Source organism: Micrasema longulum, unplaced genomic scaffold (assembly GCF_059751315.1).
Source record: "Micrasema longulum isolate JH-2025_06_02 unplaced genomic scaffold, ASM5975131v1 h1tg000611l, whole genome shotgun sequence".
NCBI classification, from domain to species: domain Eukaryota; kingdom Metazoa; phylum Arthropoda; class Insecta; order Trichoptera; family Brachycentridae; genus Micrasema; species Micrasema longulum.
Genome location: NW_028277807.1, coordinates 1,256,758 through 1,283,690, shown reverse-complemented (window position 1 = coordinate 1,283,690; position 26,933 = coordinate 1,256,758). Strand labels below are relative to the sequence as shown.

The window sequence follows — 26,933 nt, the reverse complement described above, 5'->3', positions numbered from 1 at the left end:
GAGTCCAAAGTTTTGTAGACAAGGACTAAATGCTGAGACATCCATGTTACACAGAATGTAAAATGGTCACTTAAACCAGCCAATGACAGTTCATAAGCCCTGTATATGCCTGGACTTCTCTATTACTTCTCTAAAATGTTTTTTATCTCTGTTGTAATATGTTAATATTAAAAGCTACCCAGCGAGTTGAATTCAGTCCTTGTCTACAACAATTTGGACAAACTCAAAATATTGCATCAACTGTACAAAAACTCATTAAAAAAAATTCCTTTCATATTCTGAGATCGGATCATGACTTCAATATTAAAATTTTTGAAAATGTCATTAATTAAAAAATAATAGTTACTTATAGAATACCTGAAAAGATATGTTTATTGATAATTATTAAAGGGCATATTTTCATCCTTGTATAAGAGTCTGCAATAACCTTAAATATTATTAAATAATTTATTTTTATCGCACATAAATAAATCTGTAAAAGGACTTGTCGTAGGTATACTTTCATATTTATACTGTATTTTGAATTATTAAAAAAAAATGGATTTCTGTGTAACATTAATGATGTTACAAAAAAAAACTTTAAAAAAAATCATGCACACAAATGATTAATAAGGTAACCATTTTGGTGAAAATATTTTCTTAGTTAAGATTTTATTATTTCTAGTTTCGAAATGGCATTTTATCTTTTGCATTAAAAAATAATTAGTTTTTGAATGACTTCGTATTTTTTTGGCACTAACGACCTTGGGCAGTTACGATGCTAAATTTTGCACCTGATAACAAAATAATGAATAACATCTAATAGTGGTTTTCAATAGCTTTCTTAGACAACCACTTTTTAAAATATTTTTTTTTTCACCAAACCGCTAAATTATTTTTTAATAAATAAACTGAATTCTAGACTACAAAGGCATTAAATATGCTATTTGTATAGTTAAAAATAACAAGTTGCGATGAATAAATTAATAATCATAGATAATAAATAATTCTTAGGCAAATGCTTTTAAAAACCCGTATTTCTTCGAAGAATTAAAAGGCTATTTAAGACACGTAATTTCTTTTTTTAAATTATGTTTCATTAACATTATGAAATATCTCATTTGTCTTATTAAAAAATAAACATGATTATGATGATAATAAAAGACGTAAGTTAAATGACATGTCATAAGCCTTTAACAGCATTACGCTATTTGTTTCACAATTTCATTAAAATGTGTATTTTAAAGAAAACGCGGTGAAAACGACCTTCTGAAAATGATAAATAAGTTCGAAACACGTAAATCAAATTGTGAGCCTTGAAAGATGTTAAAGTAACACATTTTGGGTAAATGCAATAATATATTGCAAAAATATTAGTTTCATTATTATTTGGAGGTAGGAAAAAGTAAAAAAAATGGATTGTGTCATTCTGACGAGCCAATTTTGATGTCATATCTGCTACACTGCAAAATTTAAATAAATGTTTTTGTTGATTCGTTTTGTTGGAAGCCGATGACAGGTCAAAAACCCTGTAAATGCCTAGACTTCCATATTCCCTACTTTAAGGTTTTCTCCATCCTTGTTGTAATTTGTTGATCTTAATGACTTCCGAGGGGGCGAAATACAGTATTTTGTCTACAAACATTTGGACGAACTCAAATATTGTAAACGTTTTTGTGTTTTTAATTTTGATTTATGTATTTGTATATGTATATGTATATATACATGTATATGTATGTGTGAATATATGTATGTGTGTATGTATGTGTATGTATGTTTATGAATGCATTGTAAGTTCCCCGACTAAATTCGGATTTTCTATCGAGTCGAGGCAAGTTCACAGGCTTGGGTCGTTCTTTATGGTGTCACTATAAACTGTGTCTCTGTCGCCAATAAACGTAAATCCAAATATACTAAAAATATTTAAAAAAATAAAAAATTGTAATATAAACGACATCATATAGATATACAGAGAGAGATTAAATATCCATTATTTGTTTTAAAACTGTGGTTAATACAGTTTTTGTATTTTCTAATTTTCTATCTGTATATTATGTATTCTCGAATGTAAAAAAAGGATTTTCTAAAGTATCCGCAGCACGGTTTATCCATATTAATTTGAAAGATTCGTATTTTATGAAATAAATAATGAATAAATAGATATGTAATGTAACTTTCATTGAATGCGACCATGTAATGTAATAAAACTATGTTATGTAGTTTCCGAAGGGATGAAAAATACAAGAGTTTTTCAGTAAGTAAAGAAAAACTAGAATCCTGGGCGAGTATTGTCGGCTTGATTGCTACTTTTAGGTAAAAATTCTAAAGAAGAAAATCAAGTGATGATAAATCCATCTCGCATTGTAGCGGTTGGTATGTTTGCCTACTGTGCTTGTGCCCTAGGTTCAATGCCTAGAAGGATCGACGTGAAATATTGGTTTTACACTAAAATATTTTACTGTCGCTGGACTGACACCGGAAGCGTGAGACTGATCATCTTAATTTTATGGCACAAATGAAAAATATTAAGTCGGATTGTAACTTTCATATTCCTATTTTAAATGGTTTTCCTTTTTTGCTGATATATATGTATACCCCGATAAAATGTCTTAAGGGTTGAAATTAGCGCTTGTTATCGTGGACACATCCATGAATAATCCTGGCTGAACCTAACCTTGATAAATGAAATTAGGTAACGTTAAATGTTGAAAGTTGAAAGTAATTAACAACGTTGTTTCGAAGACAATCAAAATATTGGGGTGGTTTCTAAATCTTCTCTTCTTCTATTTTTTTTATTTTTTAACCAGTTTTATAACCAGTTGAATACATTAAATATCTGGATTAATGACAAAAATCTACGATGGGAGGTTCGTGTCCAATCGCTGGGTTCTAGATTGAGAAAATTGTGTCATGTATTCTGCTTGGCATTCTCACAACTGTATATTTTGCTCTTTTCCAGTCAGTTGCAACCTATGGTATAGTGGGCTGGGGAGGTTGCACTGCGTCTATCATGAACCCTCTAATGAACGTGCAAAAATTAATACTAAGAGTGATGCTGCGTTGTCCCTCCACTTTTCCATCTTTAACATTGTTCCAATTCATGAAGGTACTGGACATAAGATTTTTTACAAAGAGTCATTGACACATTTCTGGTCATGTGGCTACAAGAGTAGATCCCAGCAGAATGCTCGTACGAGGTTTTCCTGTAATTTGAATGATTTAGTTCCAAAAACACGTACGACGTTTGCTCAGAGGAATTTATCTTTCGTGGCTCCAAGAGTGTTCAATGTCCCGGATGAACATATTAGGTTCTCCAAAACAAAAGCCTTTTCAGGAGGAGTGTACAAGTCTGAATTTTGTCTAAGGGAAGAGACCATTGCAGGAGACTTTATATACTATTAAGCGGGTTGTTTAGATGCCCTTTGAAATATATGTATGTTTATGTAATAATATTTTATTGTTGCTATTATTTAATTATGTACGTGCTTCCACATTCGATTATGTTGTATAACACTGAGCCCTGGGCCTCATAGAGTTTGGGATACGTTATTATCGTATTTTTTTGTAATATGTATGTATTTGCATGAAAAAAAAAAAAACGATAAAATCTTCCCTAAATAGTGATTTATTTAGAAATTTTTATTTATTGCGAGCGTTAACTCTTTGCTTCATATATGGCCGCACTGATGATCAAACGTCAAATAAATATGAAAACATTTAGGGCATTAACACACTTAATTAGGTCGATTTGACCAAACCATATTCATTTTTCATATTTTTTAAACAATTTAAATCATACCATTTTATGTATAATCATCAGTGTGGCCGAATTTGAATCAAAAAGTATTCGCATGCAAAAAAAATCCCAAAATTTCTTTCTCCTCTACCATATCCATAATAGCACCCCTGGGCGGAGAGAGTCTGAATTAAAATTTTCAGTTGTTGGCGACGTGTTGTGCTTCTGCGTTAGTAGGCCTGACACCTGGAGTTGCAAGTGTCAAGTATTGCAAGTGCCCATATCCATACAAAATATTTTTGAAAAAATATCATTGTTTAGTGGGTTTTTGCGAGTGAATCGGATGAAACGTGTTTTGCAAGCAGACGATTAAAACATAATTATTAAACATGGCTATGTGAAGCACTTAAACATGGCGGTGATATAATATTCAGACACTAAAAATAAATTGTTAAGTAACTTAATCCCCCGGGTATCTTGAGTGTGGCTCAGGTGACTCTTTTATTGTGCACAAGTCTTTCCATATACTTCAACCGGCACTCGGTAAGATGATGGAACCCAAATCACACTCAAACGAGTTGACCACCGGCATTGGTATCAACTTTAAATCTTGTTTTATTTCGCGTCTAAAATTCAGATGTTTATCATTCTTTAATACGCGAGTACTTTCTTTTGATTAATAGTATTTTTAATGCAAGTGAAAATGAAATTATCGGAAAAATGTATTATAGCATATTTCATGTAGTTTATTTGAGAAAAAAAAAACAGATATTTATACCTCAAACAAAACATTTTAAATAAAGACGATTGTTATAATATATTTAATTACTTTTTATTGCAGAGTTAATTGAGTTTTTTAACGTGATCTAATCTTTAAAAAAATATTTAACCTATGCGGAAAATCATTAGGAAACGAAACATTTTAGAATTATTCTTTGTAAAATTAAATATTTGCAAATAAAATTTACCCAGATATTTTTTGTAAACTGCCGACATCATGACCTCATTTACAATGGGAAGTTAACAGAGTTATCTATCTATAAATTAAAATCAAATTTTCTGTGTGAAAATGTGTGAACTTGTATAAAAAAAAAATATGTTTCTTCTTTCTAAACCTGTAGTTGAATATGTTTCGAAAAAAAATTTGAAAAATCAGACATTTTCGTACCAAAAATTCGATTTTATTTTATAGACAATTGAAGATAACTCTGTTTACTCCCTACTGTAATCGTGGCCCAGATGTAATTATAAATTAAGTTTTTATATGGATTCAAAAGATGAAAAATCAAAAGCTTAAAGCTTAGTAAATACATTTACTTATAACCATATAATAAAAAATATGTATAATACAAACTGTTTTTATTTGAATTTGCTGGACACAGACAGACCTATTTTATGTATTCTTTACTAAACAAAGCTCAGCCTATTTTAATTTGTAACTGTTTTTGTAATAACATCTGGTTTATTAAAAAAATAAGTAATTCAGATTCTAAGATAACAGTGTCCAACATTAATTGGTAGCTGATATATCTCCTTGATTTATTTATTACGTAAAATGCATATTAATAAGAGGATTATGCTGACCGAGTAACATGCTGCTAAAAATAATTTGTACTGATAATACCCACATTAATATCTGTCACAAGTGAAATAAAATCACAGTCCTCCTTGGCAGAATAAACCATAGTCGCATCATGTTCTTAGCCCAACAAATCTATCAGATAAATAAAAAATCCATTTGTAAAGATTGAATAAAAAATAGTAAGGGATACTTAACATTAAACATGCTATTAGTGAATGTGTTTTGAACAGAATCTTTGGATCACAGATATTAAAAAAACAAACATTACCGTTTCAAGGTGGATTTCAATACGAAAATAATTGTTTAAAATAATTTTGTATTGCGAAAATACTTATATCTTGTTTTCTATTACACTTTTAACTCATAATGATTTGTTTTTACTAAGCACCTGCATCTTCTTGTAAAATTAAATAAATTAACATTGAAAAGGTAGTTACTAACATAAGCAAGCAAAGTGAAACGTGAATTGGAAAAAAAAATCGAGGTTGAATTATTAAAATATTTTGATTGAATTTCTTTTAACCCCATTAGCATGAAAATTAATGTCATGTGTGTAATGTATTTGATCTAGAAATTCCCTAGCTGATTCATGTTATTTACTATAGTTATTTCTGAAGTAAAATTTTTATAAGAGTGAATGAAAAATGTTGTTAATTTTAACTCATTCTGATGACATTCTAGATATAAGATAATTATTTTTAACGAAAACAATCGCCACCCCATAAATCGACGCGATAGGCTCAGCATCCCTTATCTCTTTCGGCAACTCATAAAACATCTTAATTTCTTTATGGTACAGATTGTTCTGAGTTGCCTTGATTCTTGTTTTTAGGAGTTTGAAATATGCAGCTCCTCTCGTAGGATAGCGATTAATTTAGTTTTTTCGCTGAATACTGCTTAACACGTAATTGAGGTAACAATTTTCTTTTTAATTTGAATATTGATACCTACGTATTAAAAATTGATTGATAAAAAGAAATGGCTGGTCGGAAAGCTGATTATTTTTCAACCATTTCCAAAATGTAACATATACTTCATAAAAATAATGAAAATGTACATGGTAAAAAATTTAAATATTTTTTTTATTCAGCACCCACAAATGAGTTAATTGACTTCTTCCATACATTATTTTAATTTAAATCGCCGACAAAAGATTTTAGTAGGTTTGTATTTGTAACTTGTGATTGCACTTGACCTTCATTTTGTTTAGACTGGCATATTGTATTAAATAAATAAGTAATGGTTATTATTACGAAAGAGGTTTTTACAAAATGGATAAATATAATTGGCTAGATTGGCCGACAATAGACACCTTTGCAGTTTTATTCGATTACCGCGCAATCATTATCGAAATTGATCCTTCACCACAAGAGTATTTCTTGAGATTTGTTCCATAATTTCCCAGTTCAAGGAATGTAATAAATCTCCCTACACGTAAACGTCGTGTGTGTGTGTGGCTGATACATTATCACATTATTACCTACGTACAGTGTGTACCGGGAGTACATAACAGGGGCGCGCTTGCTGTAACTACCAGGGTGTTAAATGTATACATATACGTACATACCAGTGCGAATGGTGATTTTATTTACAGGTAAGCTGTAAAAAATATCATATATTTATACCTACATAGTAGGTACATAATATAATGTAAGTAATATATACTATAAATTGATATTTTTCTGTGGTTCTGTGTGATACAACAACTCTCAACCATGAAATCAACTCAAACTATGTAACTTTGTGATATATTATATTATATAGATATATTATCCATTACTTTAATAAATAATTCATCAAAAAATGAATAAAAAATACCACTATGAATTCAGTCGATATTAGGTATTCAATTAAAATGTCAACTAGCCGTTCTGGCATTGTTCTAGTAATTACTGGTGCTAAAAACGACCGCGTGGAGTGCTATATGTCCTGAAATATGGCGCATGAAAGTAATTATGGTTCTATGTCAAAAGTACCATCTCAAAGAAAAATAGTCCTTAAGAAACAATGTTTGAAATACTGTTTTCCAAATCAAGAATCTTCAAATAATTTGTGTAATCTGCAAATTTAATCTAGGAGAAAAAACCCGCACATACATTCAAAATATAGTATTCTTATTTGTATGAAAAAATAAGCTGGAATAATCGGCTAGTTTCTTGGCTCACCGCAGGCGCTGGGCGTGCTTTATTAAAATTTATATTGATTGTGGAAATGATTTAAAATAAATGTAAATTATTTATTTGTTTTTCTGTAAATAAAGTTATAATAAAACATTATTATGGTTAGTCAAATATAATGGTTAGCTGTGCATAATCGCTTATATACACGGTTTGCCCCTGGTACATACACGGATATGTACAGACCGCCTTAAAGTTTAATATTTAAAGCCTTTGTCTACCCCATGAGGTGCCGGATCAATTCCTGGTAACATGAACTATTTATTTGAAATGCACTGTCTCGACTAATCATCTTACTTTCATGTGACGAATGCATTTGATGTGTCAATGCAATGCCCTATGTACCATTAGGTGCGGTTAAAGGAATGATAATAATGGTGACGAGTATTAATTCTTGGTTTATAAATTAACTATTCCATTGTAAATGCATATAGATATATTAATAGGGAAATATCACATACTACGATTACCGATAAAAATATATCAAATTAATTTAGAATAATTAATTGTATTTTCAAAATCAACATGGATTTTGCGGAGAAATGTTTTCATATATAAATGTAAAAAAGAAATTGAATAAAAATAATGTTACTAGAAAAACGCGACATGTTTGGCTTTGATGGTTATGACGTCAAGATTTCTGACATTGTTCTAAACAAATTAAAACGATCAAAATTACAAATTTAAATTTTTTTTTATGTTACTAATAATTAGTAAAAAAGGATTTTTTTACTGGATAGTGTTTCATAGACCTTTTACTTTAAAAACGTTAAAAAAAAGATATTTCCCTATTATATACTCAACCAGTTTGTAGAGGTTAGCTATTCATGTAAAAATATTAATAAACAGATTTTATCTCAAGAAATAAATCAAATAAAAGATTTGAAGTTACACATAATTAAGGTTTATTAAACACACAATTATGCAGTGATTTCAGAAATTAAACAAAAAAAAATCTATGAAGTAGATCTGAATGATGATGAAGCAGAGAAGGGCGAGTGACGTGTTGCGCGCCCTTTTATAGGTCTATTGGACCTTTTATAGGTCTTTTTATAGGTCGATTAGACAACAAAAAAATGTTCTCGCCCTTCAATCTCTGGCCCCTACAACGTTTTAGATCATATCTACCTGAGTACACAGGTAAACAATTAATTGTTCTAAATTCTTTCACAATTTCTTTCTCACAGCAACTTTCATAAAATTGCCTTGTGGTCCTGTGGCTAGTATCGTGGACTCGCGAAAGAAGGTCCGAGCATTGCACCCCGCTCTACCACAACTTGATCTCCATTTCGTAATAGAGAGTTATTTTCAACTCGTTAAAAATGGCCACAAAAATTGAAATATTTGTGTAAATCGTAAAAACCAAAATAATTTTGTTTTCATGAAAGAAAAAAAAATGTTCACAATTGCTTTTTCAATAAAATTCAGCGGCCTCTGTTAAAATTATCAAAAATACTAAAACACTTGAAAAACAAATTCGACTAAAAATTATCATAATACCAGGGAAAGGGTTAAAATCAAACCCCCGTTTAAAAAAAAGTAACGCAACGTTAACGTGTAACGCAGTAAACCATATATCATGGTATGGAAAAAATAGTTTAAGAAGTAGAAAAAATGTATATTAAAAATGCAGACAATATGTTAAATGATGTATTAATTAAATATGTATATGTATACAATGATATTATCAGAGCTTACATAATATATTTATGAGTGCCCTAGGTGTATCCAAGGTTCTAAGTATTTTTTTTTTAATCAACAGAACATTTATCCAGAAAAAAAAAGATTTGTCTACTGTATGAATAAAGTTATTGCACGCCGCTGATAACTTGTGTGGGTTTCGCGAGTCAATGCAAAACAAACCTTATCTTCAGTGCAATACTTGTCCATGGACCTTTTAATATGTGGGTTCAATATTTCGAGTCCTCGAACTTTGCTCCTGCTATTATAAATAAACCCCCCTTTCTGCATATTTATCCTCCAATACAGCTTTGTCTGTTTGTGATTTATTATTATTTTAGATTTACCACTCATAGTTTTGGAAATCTCAAGAAGAATGCGAAAAAAATTAGCATTGATTTGCAGAAAAAAAATATTTAAAGGCGTTACTACGAGTATCATATTAATAAACTAAGATGAATTTTTGCGTATGTTTTTCCAAAGTTTTAAAATGTAATTATATTTTATAAGCGAAAAAAATAATCTTGTGCGACAAAAGGTCTTTCGCCTATATTATACATATGTAGAAATAAAAATTCAAGACAAACACAAATCAATTCGAACGTTTAGAGTAAGTACCTATATACCTATATATTAAATGAATGATCGAATATTATACCTAATTATTTGTTTCTTTCAAAATTAAATTAAAGAAATTACTGACAAAATGAAACAATGATTGAAAAACAATAGAAAAAACTTATCAAGCAATTTTCAAAGATTTTTAAAAACATTATTACTAAACAATAATGACGTCCGTTTGCGTACTCGCATGATGAGTACGGGCAGTAATTGAATTACGTTACTTTAAGCGCAATTGCATTCCTTTCTTGATCAGACGTGCACAAATATGATAATAGAAGCATAACATTTGCTTGCCAGACTAGAAATGGGACTGTGGTTTATCAATACAATGTTTCAATTACATTTTATAAGGCACTCCTGACGAATGATTGCAAATGGAGGCCATTGATTAGTGGTTGCATTTTTGATCGATGCACCCGAGTTGCAGTATACCGCAAAAATATATTCATGATTTCATATATATATACTGCAATAGAACTCTCATACGCAAAAGAAAACACAAGAAATTTCGAGGTGAAATATCTCAAACACAAGTTTCGTGGATGACACAGGTGGCCGAGCTTCTATAGAAAATAGATAGCAAAAGATTGTTTGAATTAGAATCTCATATGCAAAAGAAAACACAAAAAATATCGAGATGAAATATCTCAAACATAAGTTTTGTAGAAGACACGGGTAGGCAAGTTTCCAAAGAAAATAGATAGCAAAAGATTGCTTGAATTTTTTTAAGATCTAGAAATAATTTACTATTTGAATGTGGCGTACCTATTTCAAATTATCTTTTATCTTCTAACCCAAATATATACATAAATAAGTAGGTAATAAATACATCCCAACGCAACGTAAAAAAATTACAAGTTGGTATTTTAATGTATATGCACAGTTGCATCAATATAAAACAAATAATAATATATTCATAATCATAATTTCACTTTCAGTATCCAGTGGTGCCCTAAGTAGTGCATTGGAACATCAAATGAAAAATATCTCTATCATCTGTTACGTAAAGATTAGGTGATCAGTCTTACGGTTCAGGTGTCAGTCCAGCAACAATGAAATATTGTAGTAGAGAACCACCATTTTATTAATTAAATTAAAATATACATATGTATTAATGAGACAAAATGGCACATAAGCACTGCGACAAATTTTTCTTGTTCTAGGAATATGCACAATATAGGTTTAAAGGGTTTAACAAGCCAGAAATATTGATATGCCTAAGGTTGCAATCTTTATAGTCAAATGCCCATTCTAAGGAAGGGATTTGATGTGGCAAAATACCTTTCAGATATATTTATCGAATATGTTTCGCAAAAATATAAATGAAGGGAGAAAAAATAGCAAAAATTTGAAAACCTTTGAAATCAATAGTCGAGGTTCCAACCCTGCCAGGAATCAAACCCAGGACTTATGGTAGGCGGACACCAGTGGCGAATGGTGATTTTATTTACGGGTAAGCTATAAAAAAATATAAATTTGTACCTTTATAGGAGGTACATAATATGATGTAAGTAATATTTACTATATATTGATATTTTTCTGTGGTTCTGTGTAATACAACAACTCTCATTCGTGAAATTAACTCAAACGATGTAACTTCGTTATAAATTATCTATTACTTTAATTCATAATTCATTAAAAAATAAATAAAAAATACTACTATGAATTCAGTCGATATTAGGTATTCGATTGAAATGTCAACAGGCCGAATTGTTCTAGAAATTCATAAGGCTAAAAACGGCCGCGTCGAGCGCTATATATCCCGTAATACTACGCATGAAAGTAATTATGGTCTTATGTCAAAAGTACCACCTCAAAGAAAAATAGCACATAAGAAACAATGTTTGAAATACTGTTTTCCAAATAAAGAATCTTCAAATAATTTGTGTAATCTGCAAGTTTAATTAAGGAGAAAAAACCCGCACTGGGATTGATACATTCAAAATATAGTATACTTATTTTTGTGAAAAAATAAGCTGGAATAATCAGCTAGTTTCTTGGCTCACCGCAAGCGTTGGGTGCGCTTTATTAAAATTTATATTTATATTAGGATAAAAATACAAACGGTGGAAATGATTTAAAATAAATGTAATTTATTTATTTGTTTTCATGTAAATAAATTTACAATAAAACATTATTATGGTTAGTCAAATATAATGATAAGCTGCGCATAATCGCTTCTATACACGGTTCGCCCCTGGCGGACACACAGAACTGAATTTTTTTTGGCAATTATCCAGCCTTATCGTAAGGATAACGTCATTTTGAGTGCAAAGTATGAAAGGTGTTTATAAGTTAATCAAAGCAATCAAGAATTTTACTTTCCTTTGAAACGTTTGAATTTCAATCAAGGGTCATCCCACAGGTCATTGTATTTCTCAACGGATAATCCATCTCAGTACTGTTTAATCTATTCGAAATGTTAAAACAGATCGACATTTCAAGACAAAATCTCCGCCAACTTCCGAATATTTCGTAATCTCCCAATATCCATTGTCAGAAGTGGCAGAAACAGAGAGAAAGTCACCGTGCACCGCCTTTTTTAAGATCAGAAAAAGAGTTTCCATAGAAATTACTTTACCTAACGCTCTAGCGTTTTGATAGATCTCTGTTGCGAGTCTTATAAAATAAAATCCGCAAGAACTGCTTAACTTAAGTGATTTAGGAAAAGTGGACGGCGCATTCTAATAAACAGGTAATACCATAATTGCAGATCTCACTTAGCAAAAGTAATTTTAAAGTGTAGGCATTTTTATCCTAGATCTATTGCGGTGTTAATTAGTGTATGTAGATGTAACCTATGCAACTTCGGAAATACAATTCAAATACAACCGTCATCAGGTTAAAATAATATAATATATTATAAAATAGTGGTGAAAAACTCACTTAGATGGTTTGGTCGTGTAGAACTTATGGATGAAGAAAGACTGGTAAAACATATATGTATATATATTTATATATAATATATATATTGCCAGAACCCATGTACTGCGTACCATACTTCATGCCTTGCTGCCCAAAATCCCCTGACTCTGCAAACCAAGTAATCGAAAGGGGCGAGAGTTTCAAATACCTGGGAGAATATGTAACAGAAAATGGCAGCTTTTAAAAAGAACTGAGTGCGGCTAGGAATAGCAGGCGCCACATTCAACAGTATAAAGGCTGTCTGGAGATTGGATATTTAATCAGTGAATTTGGTTTTCCGTGAGTAAATATCCAGTATATAACGCCGAGTATATAACGCCTGCATAACACCTATTTTCCTCTGTGGATGCGAATCGTGGCATCTCACTAGGGCCCAAAACATCAAAATATCTAGTTTTGAGAATAGGTGTCTCTGATAATAAGAATCACGGATGTGCGGCGGTTTGACTTTTTGCGGAATGAAGTAATAAGAGAACGGACGCTGCAAACTCCGGTGATAACTGTCATCAAGCGAAGGCGATACGGTTCGCTTTGCCATGTACTGCGGATGCCTCCCGAGAGCCTTGACCACGCTTGCCTGCTTTACAAGGCATCAGGTTCTCGACGTCCTGGACGTCTTCTGCTGACTGTTTGTCGGCAGTTCATGTCAGATATACGAGACGCGAACCTGACTTGGGAGACTACAGAGGTGCCTGGAGGATCTTCGTGGACACCATATGCTCCAACTAAAAGGAGACATGGAATGATGATGATATAAGGCGAGAACGAATGGTAACGTAGACGAGGATGACCAAGAAAAACGTGGCATTATCAGATAAACCATCAAAAGCGGACACAATAGAAGAGCATGTAAGACAAAGTGGATGTATGTGTGTGGAAGAAGCTAGAAATGTCCGTATGTCAAGATAGACGCATATGGCGTTCCATCGGTGTGTAGTAGAGTAAAAGGTTACATGTTGGTACATTGTGATTAAAATAAATGTTTGTCGCAGGAGATGAAATTAGTCGTTCATGGTGGAGTCCTGGAGTCGACTTCTAATTTTAGAAGTGAAGTATGGAATTGTAAAAATAAGGATGAAAGTAGGCCGAATGCTGCCAAAATGCTATCTTTCAGGCAAATGTTTGGTCAAACTATGTACGATAGGTGCGCAAATGTCCAGATCCGTTTATTATTTAAGGCTTAGATAAGCATTATCGACAAAATCAAGAAAGTAGTTCCGCGTTGATTTGGACATGAAGAGCGAATGAACGGCCAAAAGATTTACGATGCGAACGTCGGTGGACGCAGAAAACGAGAAAGACCAAAAAAGACATGGAATTACCAAATTCAACATGTACTTGAAGACGGACATGTCAAAAGTCGGAATAATGTATGAATGTGTCCGTACGGGAAAACGTGTGATGGTTTGTTTTGTAAGACTGAACACATTACCTTCATTTAACATATTATCGAGATACGCAGCATTTGGTTAACCAATGCAGTACTCTATGCACCATCATGTGTGGATAGGGAAATCATAAGAATAAAAGTGATCACCTAAACTAGCCAATGACAGGTAATGAACAAATGAAGATATATTTCGCCGTGTCTCTTATAATCTATCAACATTTAATTTCAATTTATGTTTATTGTGACAAAGCTAATTTAATCCATTCAGCTGCTCGAGAAAAAAAAAATTGTTGATTTGTTCCTACCTTGGGTATATCATGTGGGTAAATTCCATTTTCTCTGGGGGGTAGCTTGGGTGGTTTATCTCCTCTCTCTGCCCTCCCTGCATCATGTGCTGTTCCCTTGTGTTGGCGACCATCCCGTGGCCGTTGACTCCGTTGCCGTTAAAACCTGAACTTCCGCTGGATCCAGATCCAGCTGGTCCGTTGGCCACGCTGTAGGGGTCTTCGTCCGGAATGGGTATGCGAGGTCTGTTCTTGATATCCACCATCGGTCGTTGGACTAAATAAAACCAAATGTTGAAAATTTTTGTTATAATTACAAAATCTACACGAAAATCATTTTGTGAGCAATTATAAATCAACATTAAAAATTTATATATTTATTTAACTTCTTGCACATTACAATACATTGGCGGGCTTATTGCCAAATGGAAATTTCTTCCAATCAGCTAATAAAATATTAGGTGTTATTTTTATAATTTTAGTTTCCAAACTTGAATACAAATGAGAGAAAATAAAACAAAACACACACTAAAATGCAAATATAAATATTTGTGTATAAATTATTTACATCAATACTTGTCTTCAATGGGATAAAGAGATAGGAAATGAGGAGAGATTAATGAAGAGAAAGAAAAAGCTTAAAACAGAGAGAAATATTTTTGGTAGTGGATGGGAGATGATTCCACAACTGAGCTAAACAGGCACTATATGAGTAAAAAAAGAAAAATGGATTGTAGATGGAAATGAAGAGCGGAAAATTTTATTGAAAAGAAATAAAAGATGTACAATTTTGACCTTTTTACTTTTGGTATACACCTAATACAATTTCCTAACAAAGGCGCTGTAAACTTAATAAAAATATATGGTTTCGAATTTTTATGGTCATAAAATAAAATACAGTCAAGCCGTTAGTATTAAGTTTATTGGAAAGGAACAGCCATATTGATAAATATTTTTTCTACAATGTCATTAATATATTGTTCACGTACCTAGTTTTCCTTAAAATTATTTCGATATAAATACGACACGGTGACTATTTTCATTAAAGGTATTATTAAAATTACTGAGAAAATCCAGCCAGTCTGTAAGCATTTGGACTTACTAAAAACATTGTTACAAAATTCTTTTTATTGAGGCGTCCTAAAATGATAGAATAGAACTAAATAACAATAGCTGTCGAAAAACACTGTTTTTCTCCCTAAGAATCCAGCATGTTTAGATTGTTCAGTACTTACGAGTATGAACAAGAACGTCGAATAACAAAATAAAAACAATTCCAATAATGTTTTGGTTTATCACTCATTCATGACTGATTAATCAATCTTACTTTATAGATTGTAAATTTATATTACAGGCGAAAGTGAATAATACCAAACATTGGCAGTAGGTATAAACCAATTTATCGCTTAATGAATATTTTTTGTTTTAAGAGAGATTCATGTGATTAAAGCGTTGATTGGCCAAATTTTACGTTCGTTTTATTGACGAATGAAATACCTACGAGCGTTAGATCAAGTTTTTTTGAGACACAAATGTTTTCACATTTTGTATCCGTTTCAAAACAGAACTTCTCAAGGCGTGAAGGTTGAGTTAGTTGTAAATAGTGTGAAGTAAAAACAATCTTCAACGAACTTGAGACTTTGATTTATTCAGTCATGGGATGTTATTTGTTATTCAAGAGACGCGCTAGTTCTGTACGTGACTACAAGACGACTAATTGAACTGAGCTTGATCTCGAACATCTTAAAATGGTCAACTAAACCTCTTCCTCCAACACTGGACCAAGAATAGGATTAGTCTCATCAATTTGTTCGTTTATTTTTTCAGAGTGCAAATCAGAGACATGTATAATTGATGAGATTAAGAAAGGGTAATTGAGATGGTTTGATCACGTAGAACGAAATAATAGTAGAACAGATGTATATGGCGAGAATTAGTGGTAACGTTGGATGAGGACGACCAAAAAAGACGTGGCATGTTCAGATAAATCAAATTCTCCAGTTTGGTCACGTCAAAAGCAGACACAATTAATTAGCATGTATGACAAGGTGTATGAATATGGAAGAAGCTAGAAATGTGTGTGTACTTATACAATTTTACTTATTGATACAAAACGCTACATACAAAAAAATGTGTTTCACACAAAATTATAAATTATGCTCTAGGTCAGGACTCATTTACTATGGTTATTTATAAGAAATACACGCCCTTTTTCATACAAATCACTCAATTGAAATAAATCTATGTTAATTTTGGATGAGTAAAACAATTGACATGCAAAATAATAATCATAAATAATAGGTAAAATAATTCAAATAATTAATAAGTATAACCGGGCTGTGATTCCGTTGTTAGTGTCCGAGGTTCGAATCTTCCCGCCCGCATCATAAATTGTTTATACCTATAATCCTTTGTATATGTAAAAGTCATTTAGGCGTTAATAAATAAATAAATAACTTGTTTCCATTTTCTAATAGTGAATTATTTAATCACAATTCGTTGATAATGCCCCTCAAAAGTGAAATACTTGAGTAAATCGTAAAACAAATATTTCTTTTTAAAAAAAAAAATGAGAATTTTTTTTTGGTTTAACAGTTTAATGTTAAAAAAATATGTAAATCAAATGAATAATTTATTTTACTTTGTGTCCAGAAAACTGACGAGACATACAGTAATAGGTATATTTTATTTTCACAATTTCCCTATATTTTCTGTTAAGTGTTAAATTTAAAAACAAGATTGCTATGAAATTGGCTATGTAGTTTTTCTATTTTTATAATTGTACAGGTCAAAAAAAGAAACGCAAAAAAATTATCATAAATGAAATATTATGTCAATTATTTTATTTAGTCATTAAAATGCTTAGTACAGAAAACCCACGAGACATAAAGAAATATGCATATTTCACTTTCACAATGAGGAAGTTCAATGCAATGGGAAACTGGATACAAAAAATGTTTTCTTATGCGCGGTAAAAATTAAAGCATTTAATTGTAGGACGAAATTTCTTGAAAATGTATGAAAAAATAAAAATACTTTGATAAAAATTAATGGCTTTGAACGACGTTACTAGTTTTACGAAATCAACCAATGGCAGTGTGTTGTGATACGTTTCCGGTTACCGGGAAGCCAACCCACCAATCAGGAGAACTCACCCTAGAGAACTTGAGACGTCACAGGGTGATTTCAAAATCAAAAAACTTTTAAAAAACACAGCGCTGGTAATGCTATAGGTATATACAAATAATTTGGCTTAGTTTGATAGACTATTAACAAATAAATAAAAAACACTTTGCTTCGTCATTTTCCCCAATTTTCTGTTTTGTGTTTCCAATTTAAAATTAATAGAGCAACTGTATAAACAAGATGGCCATGAAGTGTTTCTATTTTATTGCATTTTTATTTAAGCTTAGGCATTAAAAGTTTTAAAAATACATTAAGGCGATTCCTTTTTTGTAATTATATACATTTTATCCGGAACATAAATGTACAGAGATGTGGTATACGAACATTTTTATAAAATGAAGATAACAATCATAGAAGAATGCAGCTATATAGGATTGCACAGCCAATAATTCGATATAAGTGAAGGTGAATCAGTTTAGATTGAAGGCGTCTCTGGCTTAAAGTCAACCAGATAATTAAAAGGCTCCAAGTATTGCCAAAGGTACCTATTATTCAAGTGTAATGAACTCAAGTGAGGACATTCTCTTCGACCATATACCCTTGATTTCTTAGTCTCGATCAATTTAACTCAACTGTCAGAAATCATTTGCATGATAATGTACATTAGACTACTTTCACTACAAAAAACAATGAAAATTTGCTTAGCAACACCAAACATTTTTACTATTTCTTTTACTTTACAAAAAATCAACAACCTTGAAAAATATGAGTAAGTAAATATTTTACGCAGACCTTACTAAGAATAGAACGTGGAATCTTAGACTAGATTATAAGGCGGACTAATTTTTACTCGATTCCCCCTTTTATAATTTTTACATGTGAGTGTAGTCACCAAATCCAAAACACTCGTCCGGGATTCTGGTTCTGTTTTAAACCTCATTGAAAAATATATATTTTTTACAGATCCGCTCCCTAGTTAGAGCATAACATAGTGTCCACAAAGAGTCTCCTGGCCGCTTTGTCATCTGCCAACTCCTGTGCATCCTCTGGAGTCATATTTATGTTTTGTTATTCTAAAATAAACTGCTTACAAACAGTCGTCCGCATCCGTAGAGGAGAATGTGTATTATGCACGCATCCTAAAGGCGACTTTTGGTTTTTTACTGAATAACTAGCCGTAATCCCAGCTCTTTTTGAAAGCTGCTATTTTACGTTACATATACTTCCTGGTACTCTCTCTCGACCCTTTCGATGTCTTGGTTTGACAGATTTTGGGCATCATCGAGTGTTACACAGTACATGGGTTTTTGCAACGTTGATTTTCAAACACATTCACGCAGCGTACCTATTTAGCCCATCAACTAAAGAGTCAATTATACTCGCATCGTTAGCATACTTTAGTTTTCAGATATTTTGAGAGGAAGAGATGGATATTTCTCGATCTAGTGGAACTAATTTCCTTAGGATGAAAGCCATGAGCTTTATAAAAAGAACCGGTGTAAAGACACAGTCTTGACGGATAATTCAAATACAGAACTGTATGTTTCATTACAATCTCCCGAACACAAGCACTGGAATAAAACATGTACTCAGCAAAAAATAGACAAACAAAACCGCAGTGAATGTCATGAATATCAATTTAACTTTTTTCTAAGCATTATTGAATATTTTATTAGTTAAATTTATTTTTGTTATTATTAAATTTGTATTTATCTATGTAAGTAGTCATTTGTATGTGTTTTATTAGAATTTTGTAGACAAAATAAGTGTGCCCATGTGTTTAATGTATAATGTCCTTAGATGAAAAGATTAATCACAATTTAACATTAACAAAAGAATGCTCGACAGCGTGGGTACCTTCTAAGGTTGGGATGAAAATTAAAGAACATAATGATAATTTAATAATAAAACGAAGGTTAGAAACTACAATGGTGTACAAAATTGTACATTTGGCCTTAAATTTCATTTATATATGTCATTTTTATGATAAACAGTGCACACATTTCTAAGAGCGGAAGTTTTTTAAAAACTCGTAAACATGACTTTTATTTTTTAGTTTAAATTAACGTTTTTCGTCTTGCATATAAAAAAAATGTAGAGTCGTATATTGAATAAGTGAAATAAACAAACATATATGATTAGACAATGTTTGATTATGTCCAAATGCTTGCAGACTGGCTGGATTTCCTCCCTGGGGAGTTGTTCATTTTTTAATTTATTTCAACAGAGAGGGAAAAAAAAATTGAGAAGGGAATATGGAAGTCTAGGCATTTACAGGGCTTATGACCTGTCATTGGCTGGTTTAAGTGGCCACTTTACACACTGTGTAACATTCACCATTCTGCCCATGTTTGAACATCCACATTTCCTCAACTCTTTCACCTGTTCCAACATGGGCAGAATGGTGAATGTTACACAGTGTGTAAAGTGGCCACTTAAACCAGCCAATGACAGGTCATAAGCCCTATAAATGCCTAAATTTCCATATTCCCTTCTCAAAAAAAAATTCCCTCTCTGTTGAAATAAATTTATATGTGATTAGATGTAATTTTACAGTAAAACGAATTAAATGTTAAAACTAAAGTTACAAAAGTTTGTTGATTTGAGGCCTTGAGAGTGCTGTGAGAGAGATTATTATGATGATAGATTGTACATTTTTAGGCCATTATTTTATAGGACACTCCTAGTTATGTTATTTATTTAATCCAAAATGAATTGTTCGCTCAATATATGTAGTTTATATGAGATGATACAATTGGTAAGGTTAAATTTTCTTAAAACACTTTATAATTACAATACACTGTTTCTACATTTATTTATTTCGATGGCTTACGCCTTTGAAAAAATATAAAATAATATTTAAAAAATAATTATAATGAAACAAAATACATGTACACAAGAAGATGAAATATAGATACATAAAACAAAACGAAATAAGCAGAAAATAAGAAAAAATAAAGGAAAATAAAATTAGAAATTATAACATAGGTATGCAGCAAATTTACAATAAATAAAGAGTTTAAATGTATCATAGTATAAACAGTAAATCATTTGTAACACTTAGTACATTTTTATAATTTAGAAAAGAAGTGATTAAAAAGTAATGATTTTAATTTGTATAAAGATAAATGAAATAAATCTAAGTTTCCATATTTGTTCGGTATGTAAATTGTATTGCACGAAATGGTTAAGCAATGTCCTATTTTTGTTATATAACAAACTTTAACACGATTTTTTATTTATCAACAAGATCAAACGTTTAAATTATCGAAGTTTGAATCAGTTTTTCTAAACAAATGAAATTATTTTAATCATATGTAATATAAAAATGTTAATTTCACAACTGTTATTCGCATTATTTCAAAAATCATTCTTAAAATAATCGAAAGGTTATTAAATAAATCTTTACTGATTGGTGTAAAGACAGTTTAATTATTAAAGATGATAACCATGTTTCAGAGCGCAGCCTCAAAAAAAAATAGGGAACTTATTTTTACGGACGCAATATTTGCATTCCAGAATATTCGCAACCGGCTCTGATGTTCGTGTACATAAAAAAATAATAAATCAAACTTGAACTCGTCTTCGAAGCTTAATGTGCTAAGACAATAGGAGAATCGGATCGAGGAGTCACGTGTCCTCGGGGCTATTACGTCATTATCGTAAATAGAGTCTGACATTTTCCGTTATAAGAATGCTCGCAACGAAACCTTCCCACTAACTTCTTGTCACCGAGAAAAGGTCAACTCTGGGGAAGGATGGTGACTGGTGACTGGTAACTGGTAACTGGTAACTGGTCTCTGGTAACCCGCTTGTTAATCAGAAGGTCTTCCTACGTTCATTACACCTGGTGTACGTTGTCATGTAAATTACAGAAGGGAGTAATAGTTATGATGGATAAGCTTCTCTTCCGTTTTGTTATTTGTACGTTGCCACGTTACAAATCATCCGAGTTCGGAGTCTACAATTTATGAAAAGACCATTGTACGAAGGTACAAAAGAAAGGAAGGTAGCTAACCATGTTTTATGAAAATAATCACTTTTTTCAAATACGTATTTCATATTCTTATAGGGTTTTTCGAGATTTATGACGTAATTTTTTATAAATGTGTGAATCCACCTCACCACTCTACAAGGTAATACCACTGGAGCTACAAAACACCAACTGAAGGTACCACCTTGTATTATTTTTTATTATTCACTATGGGAAAAATCATTATTTTAATGACATAATCGTTTATCACATAAATAACAAATGAAATGAGAATGTACCGGTATATAAATACATTATTTTACATAAGCTTGGCGAATCATAATTCAATCAACAGACATTTATGCACAAGAGATATACAATTACTTTCAAGATTAATAAACCCTTTGAAAGAAATGTCACTGAACATTTTAATAATTATCTCTGAATTAAGTCTTCTTTGTATATTCTAACATGTAAAAACAATTTAAAAAAAAAATATTTTTAAGTGTATTTCGCACTGGTACCCTGGTGACCCAGTGAGGTCACATTATTTTTTATTATTAATCACTGTTTATTATGTGGAAGAAAATTAATAAATAAATAAAAGTCAAGATTGAGCCATAGAGTATTGTGTACCTACATGTATATAATTATTTTCCTCATATTCTAATCTAGTAGAGTGTATTTTATTTATAAGTCTATTTGATTATAAATTGTACGAAAGCAAGCACATCATAATGACATTCATTTTTTTTTCTTTCTAAACAACATATTCGTTTTAATTAATATTGAATAAAAATCTAAGTTTACTAGGATTCGAACCCAGATGCTTCTGTCAAACCACAAAAACATTATTACTATTGCTAATTTTTATTTTATAATAAACTATTATGAAGTGTTAGGAAATTTAAAAATCCTGATAGTTCTAATTACCGATGGAGCAAAGCAAGTGCAACATGCTTCCGAAATATTCTTGAATTCCTACCGTAAAATATTATATTTACATCTTCCATAATAATATTACGGATTTGCTAGAACATTCCAAAGGGGCGGAAAAATTTCAAAACATGAAGAAAAAAACAGTTTTTTATTCAGTTGGGAAATTGGGAACAGAATCCGAGAGAGAGCAACCGCTACTCTACGGGGGCGTACGTTAAACGGCACTGTATCTACCAAATGCAAAGTTGACTGTTTAAGTATGAATCACGATGTAGGGGAGACCTTGTAGTCTGCCATTGCGGATCTTGTCAAAAGAGGTGAAGCAGCCATTAAGTGGGTACCAGAATACCAAACTATTCAGCTATTCCTCACATAACAGTAGGCGTGCACAGGACGAGAAACGTGGCTACGATAGGAGCTGATAAGAAGCTTCTAACTTCTAACGCCGCCAATGCCACGGGGAATGAAAACCTTTCACATAGTAAATTGCTAATGAACAAATTGGAATTTAAAAAAAACTAGATATAATAGTATTATTTCCTTATCAACGAATGTACTTGTTTACTTGGCTGGTCTAAAAAAAATATTGGTTATTAATTGTATGTTATTAAAACATACAGCATCGATTACAGAAAATACATCAACTAATAATTTGAGGTTTTTCAGAAATCGCATCAAGTGTAATGTTTAAAAAATGTTTTTTAGAAAAATAAAATAAAGAGCCATCCTGACCTATTTTTTAATAAGATAACATACCATTTGCTTTCCTTTTCTCTTGTTAGGAATTTATGTTTGAAAAATGAAAAAATCAGGAAAAAAAAACAAAATAGATTATCAGAAAATACCGAATAATATAATTTACAATATTTCGTGGCCTCTTCTTTTGCCTTAAAGACGGCAGCAATTCGAGAGGGTTTGTTTTCAAAATCACCTTTTCCCACGTATTTCTAGTGCTTTCTTCAGCTCTTTTTCGGAGGTTTCAAACTTTGTATTTCAGCCCACAAATTTTCAATTGGGTTTAAATCAGGGTTATTTTCAGGCTAATATTTTTCCATTTTTATACTTTTTCTTGGACAATGTTATTATAGCGATAGACGCCTAAACTTCCATATTCCCTTCTTTAAATCCTACATCTCTGTTGTAATTCAGGCATTCTCTAAAAACACAAAATGTTTATGATATTTATCACTGATTTGATATATGAGTAGTCTATTTACAAAATTCAGAAACAAATCCTAGCTAAACTATTTTTCAAATGATAAGAAATATTGAATAAATATTTTTCTACAAACATTTTTATTTCTTAAATATAATTGTTTACCAGAAGTTGTCTACCGCAGGACGAACATTTGTGACCTCTCATCAGGAATACGCAAACGCAAATTTTTTCACCTATATGTATTACTATCACGTAGTTTCTTGTATGAAGACGACTCAGCTGACTTTTTTAGATGCTCGTGATTAAGTGGATACATCTAAACCGACTTTAGATTACATTTTCTATTTATATTCGCAAACATTTTGATAACAATAAATAACATTTAAACCGTATTTAGAATGAATGTAATGAAATTAGAATAAATAAATACTATTATTTTCAATGTAAAATCGCATGGTGGGGCAAACTGATTTTGATTTTTAAGAGAATATGCCGGTGGAAGAGCGGTATATTGAATATGTATTTGAATATAATTTTTTGGTCACTCTTTTGCAGGAGCCTCCCCGATTACTGTACGAAAAAGACAACTGCACATCGGACTGACCATGCCTAACTAAAATCGACGTCTCGCATTTCTGTTTTTCGCATCTCAAAAACTGAACCGTTTTGATTTTTTATTTTTAAAAAAGTATCAGAAATAAATTTTCTGTGTCGGCAAATTTTGCGTTTTTCAAAAATAGTTATCATATTTGTATACCGCATGTCCTCAGACGGCAGAAAAAACTTAGCCCTAAAGTTTTTATTTTATGGGTTTTTAGGTGGTCCTAGCTCCGATAAAAGACCATTTATAAATAAAAAACATTAAATATAGGGACTCGCCAATTGTGGATGTCTCTAGTGTGAAAAAAATAATCACTCTAGTGCCGTAATCCAGGGAGAAAAGACTGGAATACGTTTGTATGAAGAAAAGTCAGACTTTGTATCCTTTTAATAAGTGTCACATACAGTGCGTTCCAATGTTGAATACGGTATGTTACTGTGTGTTTATATGGACTTTATTTATGATTATAAATGTAATCAATTGAATTTTGTCAACATACTAATTTTAACAAAAATATTTTCAAACACCGAATAGATATATATTTTCCAAAAAAAAATCCCGGCTTCATCTACATATTCAGATTTTAGAAATACGGATATTTGTATACAATAAATTATATACTGAACAATAAACACATTAATTTACAAATTATGACAGTTCAACAAAACATATTAGGATATTAATGTACCCACATGTGTAAGAACATACAAGTATGTATGTGGAACATATATAGTTAGTTACATGTATGTATGTATTTTTAATATATACTATACATACAATACACAATAATTCAAATGTTGTTAAAACATATATTTGAAAACAGACAATACAATGCTACTTCAAGGATGTAATATCTATAAATTATTAATTACAAATGATATTTTTTTGGCGTACCATATTTCACGAGAAATAAATTGCGTGTAGGTAAAAACGAATTAGCGTATAATGGGTTTCTCGTAGAATAGGTTTAATTAAGAACGTCAAACTGTCTTGTACCAACGACAAAAAAAAACAACTTCAACAATAATTATGTCAGTTAGTTTTAATAAAATTATTAATTTACGTTCGTTAATCATGTCAAAGTTTGTTCTAATAATACTTCCTTATTCGTTTGTATTTTTATAAATAACAATATAACGCGTACTATGGATCGTAGAGGAACTGTAGTTATACTTCCAGGAAAACTAGGCTTAGTAATTCTTATTTTAAATTTAAGGTCATTTTTTCTTTGGTTACGCTCCAAAGGGTTTAAGGTGTTGTCTTGTCACTCGGTACTTTCAAATCGGAAAATTGCTTTTTTTGCTCCGTGATTATAAATTTAAATTTACTTAATCTCCTTTGCATTATTTATTCATTTATTTTTCACTGTTTTCAAAATGTACACAGGTTTCCTAAATTAGGACCCGACTGGCTAGGAATTTCCTGAGTTCAGGCAGGACTTTTTTGTCAAAAATTAAAATCAATACTAATAATTTAAGAATTTGAAACATAAATACACCAATAATTCTGTAGCTTGGATCTAAAATGTCCTTTTCTAGGGTTGTAATGAACTCTTCGCGTTTTTTGATAGCCAATATTAATTTCAAAAAACATTGCGACATTATGTATGTGTATACAATGAAAGAATCCACTCCTTTCCCGAAACTGTTTATGAAGACTTGTGTCTTTCTTCAGTTTTGCATATTCACTATCAATTTTTTTAAACTAATTCAGCAAATTTTTCCAAACCGCGAAAATAACAAAACAGAAACTTTAAAAATTTTCATTGTACCCTTTACTGCAGTATTGTTCTTTTGGTCAGTACAATCACCTTTTTCTGATTTCCCAGTATGACAGTGAAGGAATGTTAGTTCAAAATTGAGACCGCGGGCGAATGCTCTCGATCCCACTTCGGAAACGAAGAAGAACGTAGCAATACAAACGACACAAAACCCAAATACATGTGTATGTAAAATAGTAAATTAATTTTACATATTTTAATTGACATCGGCCCTATACAAAAAAAAAAAAAAAAATTCTGACATTGGCCCTATTAGATCCAAGCCACAGAATTATTAAAATAAAAACGTGAATATCAATACTAATTATAATACTAATTGAAACATAAATATAAAAAAAACGAGATATAATTGAAATAGAAAAAAACATAATAAATTCAATAGAATACATCAACTTTGCACGCGTACATCATTATTGTCGCTGTACGTTTACCTAAACCCGGTTGGTGCACGAATCTCGATGGCATGAAGATGAGCCTCGAAAAAGTGAAATATTGGAGTATGAAATATTTTACCAAAAGTTTCAGTCGGTCTTGTTAGGAATTGAACTTGGAACCTTTAAAATGATGATCGAATGTGCCAATTATTCATTACACTCCAAAGGCTGACAGTGACTTGCTTTCCCTTTTTAGGATTTTTGAAAACAGCCTAGTCAAAAATGATTTCAAATTGCTATGCATTGCTGTTCTCTTCAATATCATGTTTGTCAATTTAGTTTTTTATTGTCAAGATGGGGTTCCGCCAAAAAAGGTAGATCAATTAGGAGAACTCCATCGGTACCTACACCAATATCAGCGTATCTTATTTATTAGTACACAAAAGCATAGTAAGTCTTTTTCATGAGTTGCCAGTCCAGGGACTATGAAATATTGCTGTATAAAAATACTACGCGTCTACCTTGTCAGAAATCGATTCTGAGGCCCCGTGATAGATAAATGCACATAACCACTAAACCGCGAGAATTATATCTATAGACTGAT

The 26,933-nt window shown here is 31.3% G+C and overlaps 1 protein-coding gene across 1 annotated transcript in view; it reads right to left on the bottom strand.

The window, feature by feature from the left end:
• The window catches only part of LOC148280148 (uncharacterized), a 385,000-nt gene that overhangs the window by 57,286 nt on the left and 300,781 nt on the right, over positions 1 to 26,933 (bottom strand). Inside the window, 2 exon segments of the mRNA XM_088228832.1 lie at positions 14,399 to 14,466; positions 14,469 to 14,654. Coding sequence (XP_088084958.1) covers positions 14,399 to 14,466; positions 14,469 to 14,654 — 254 coding nt within the window.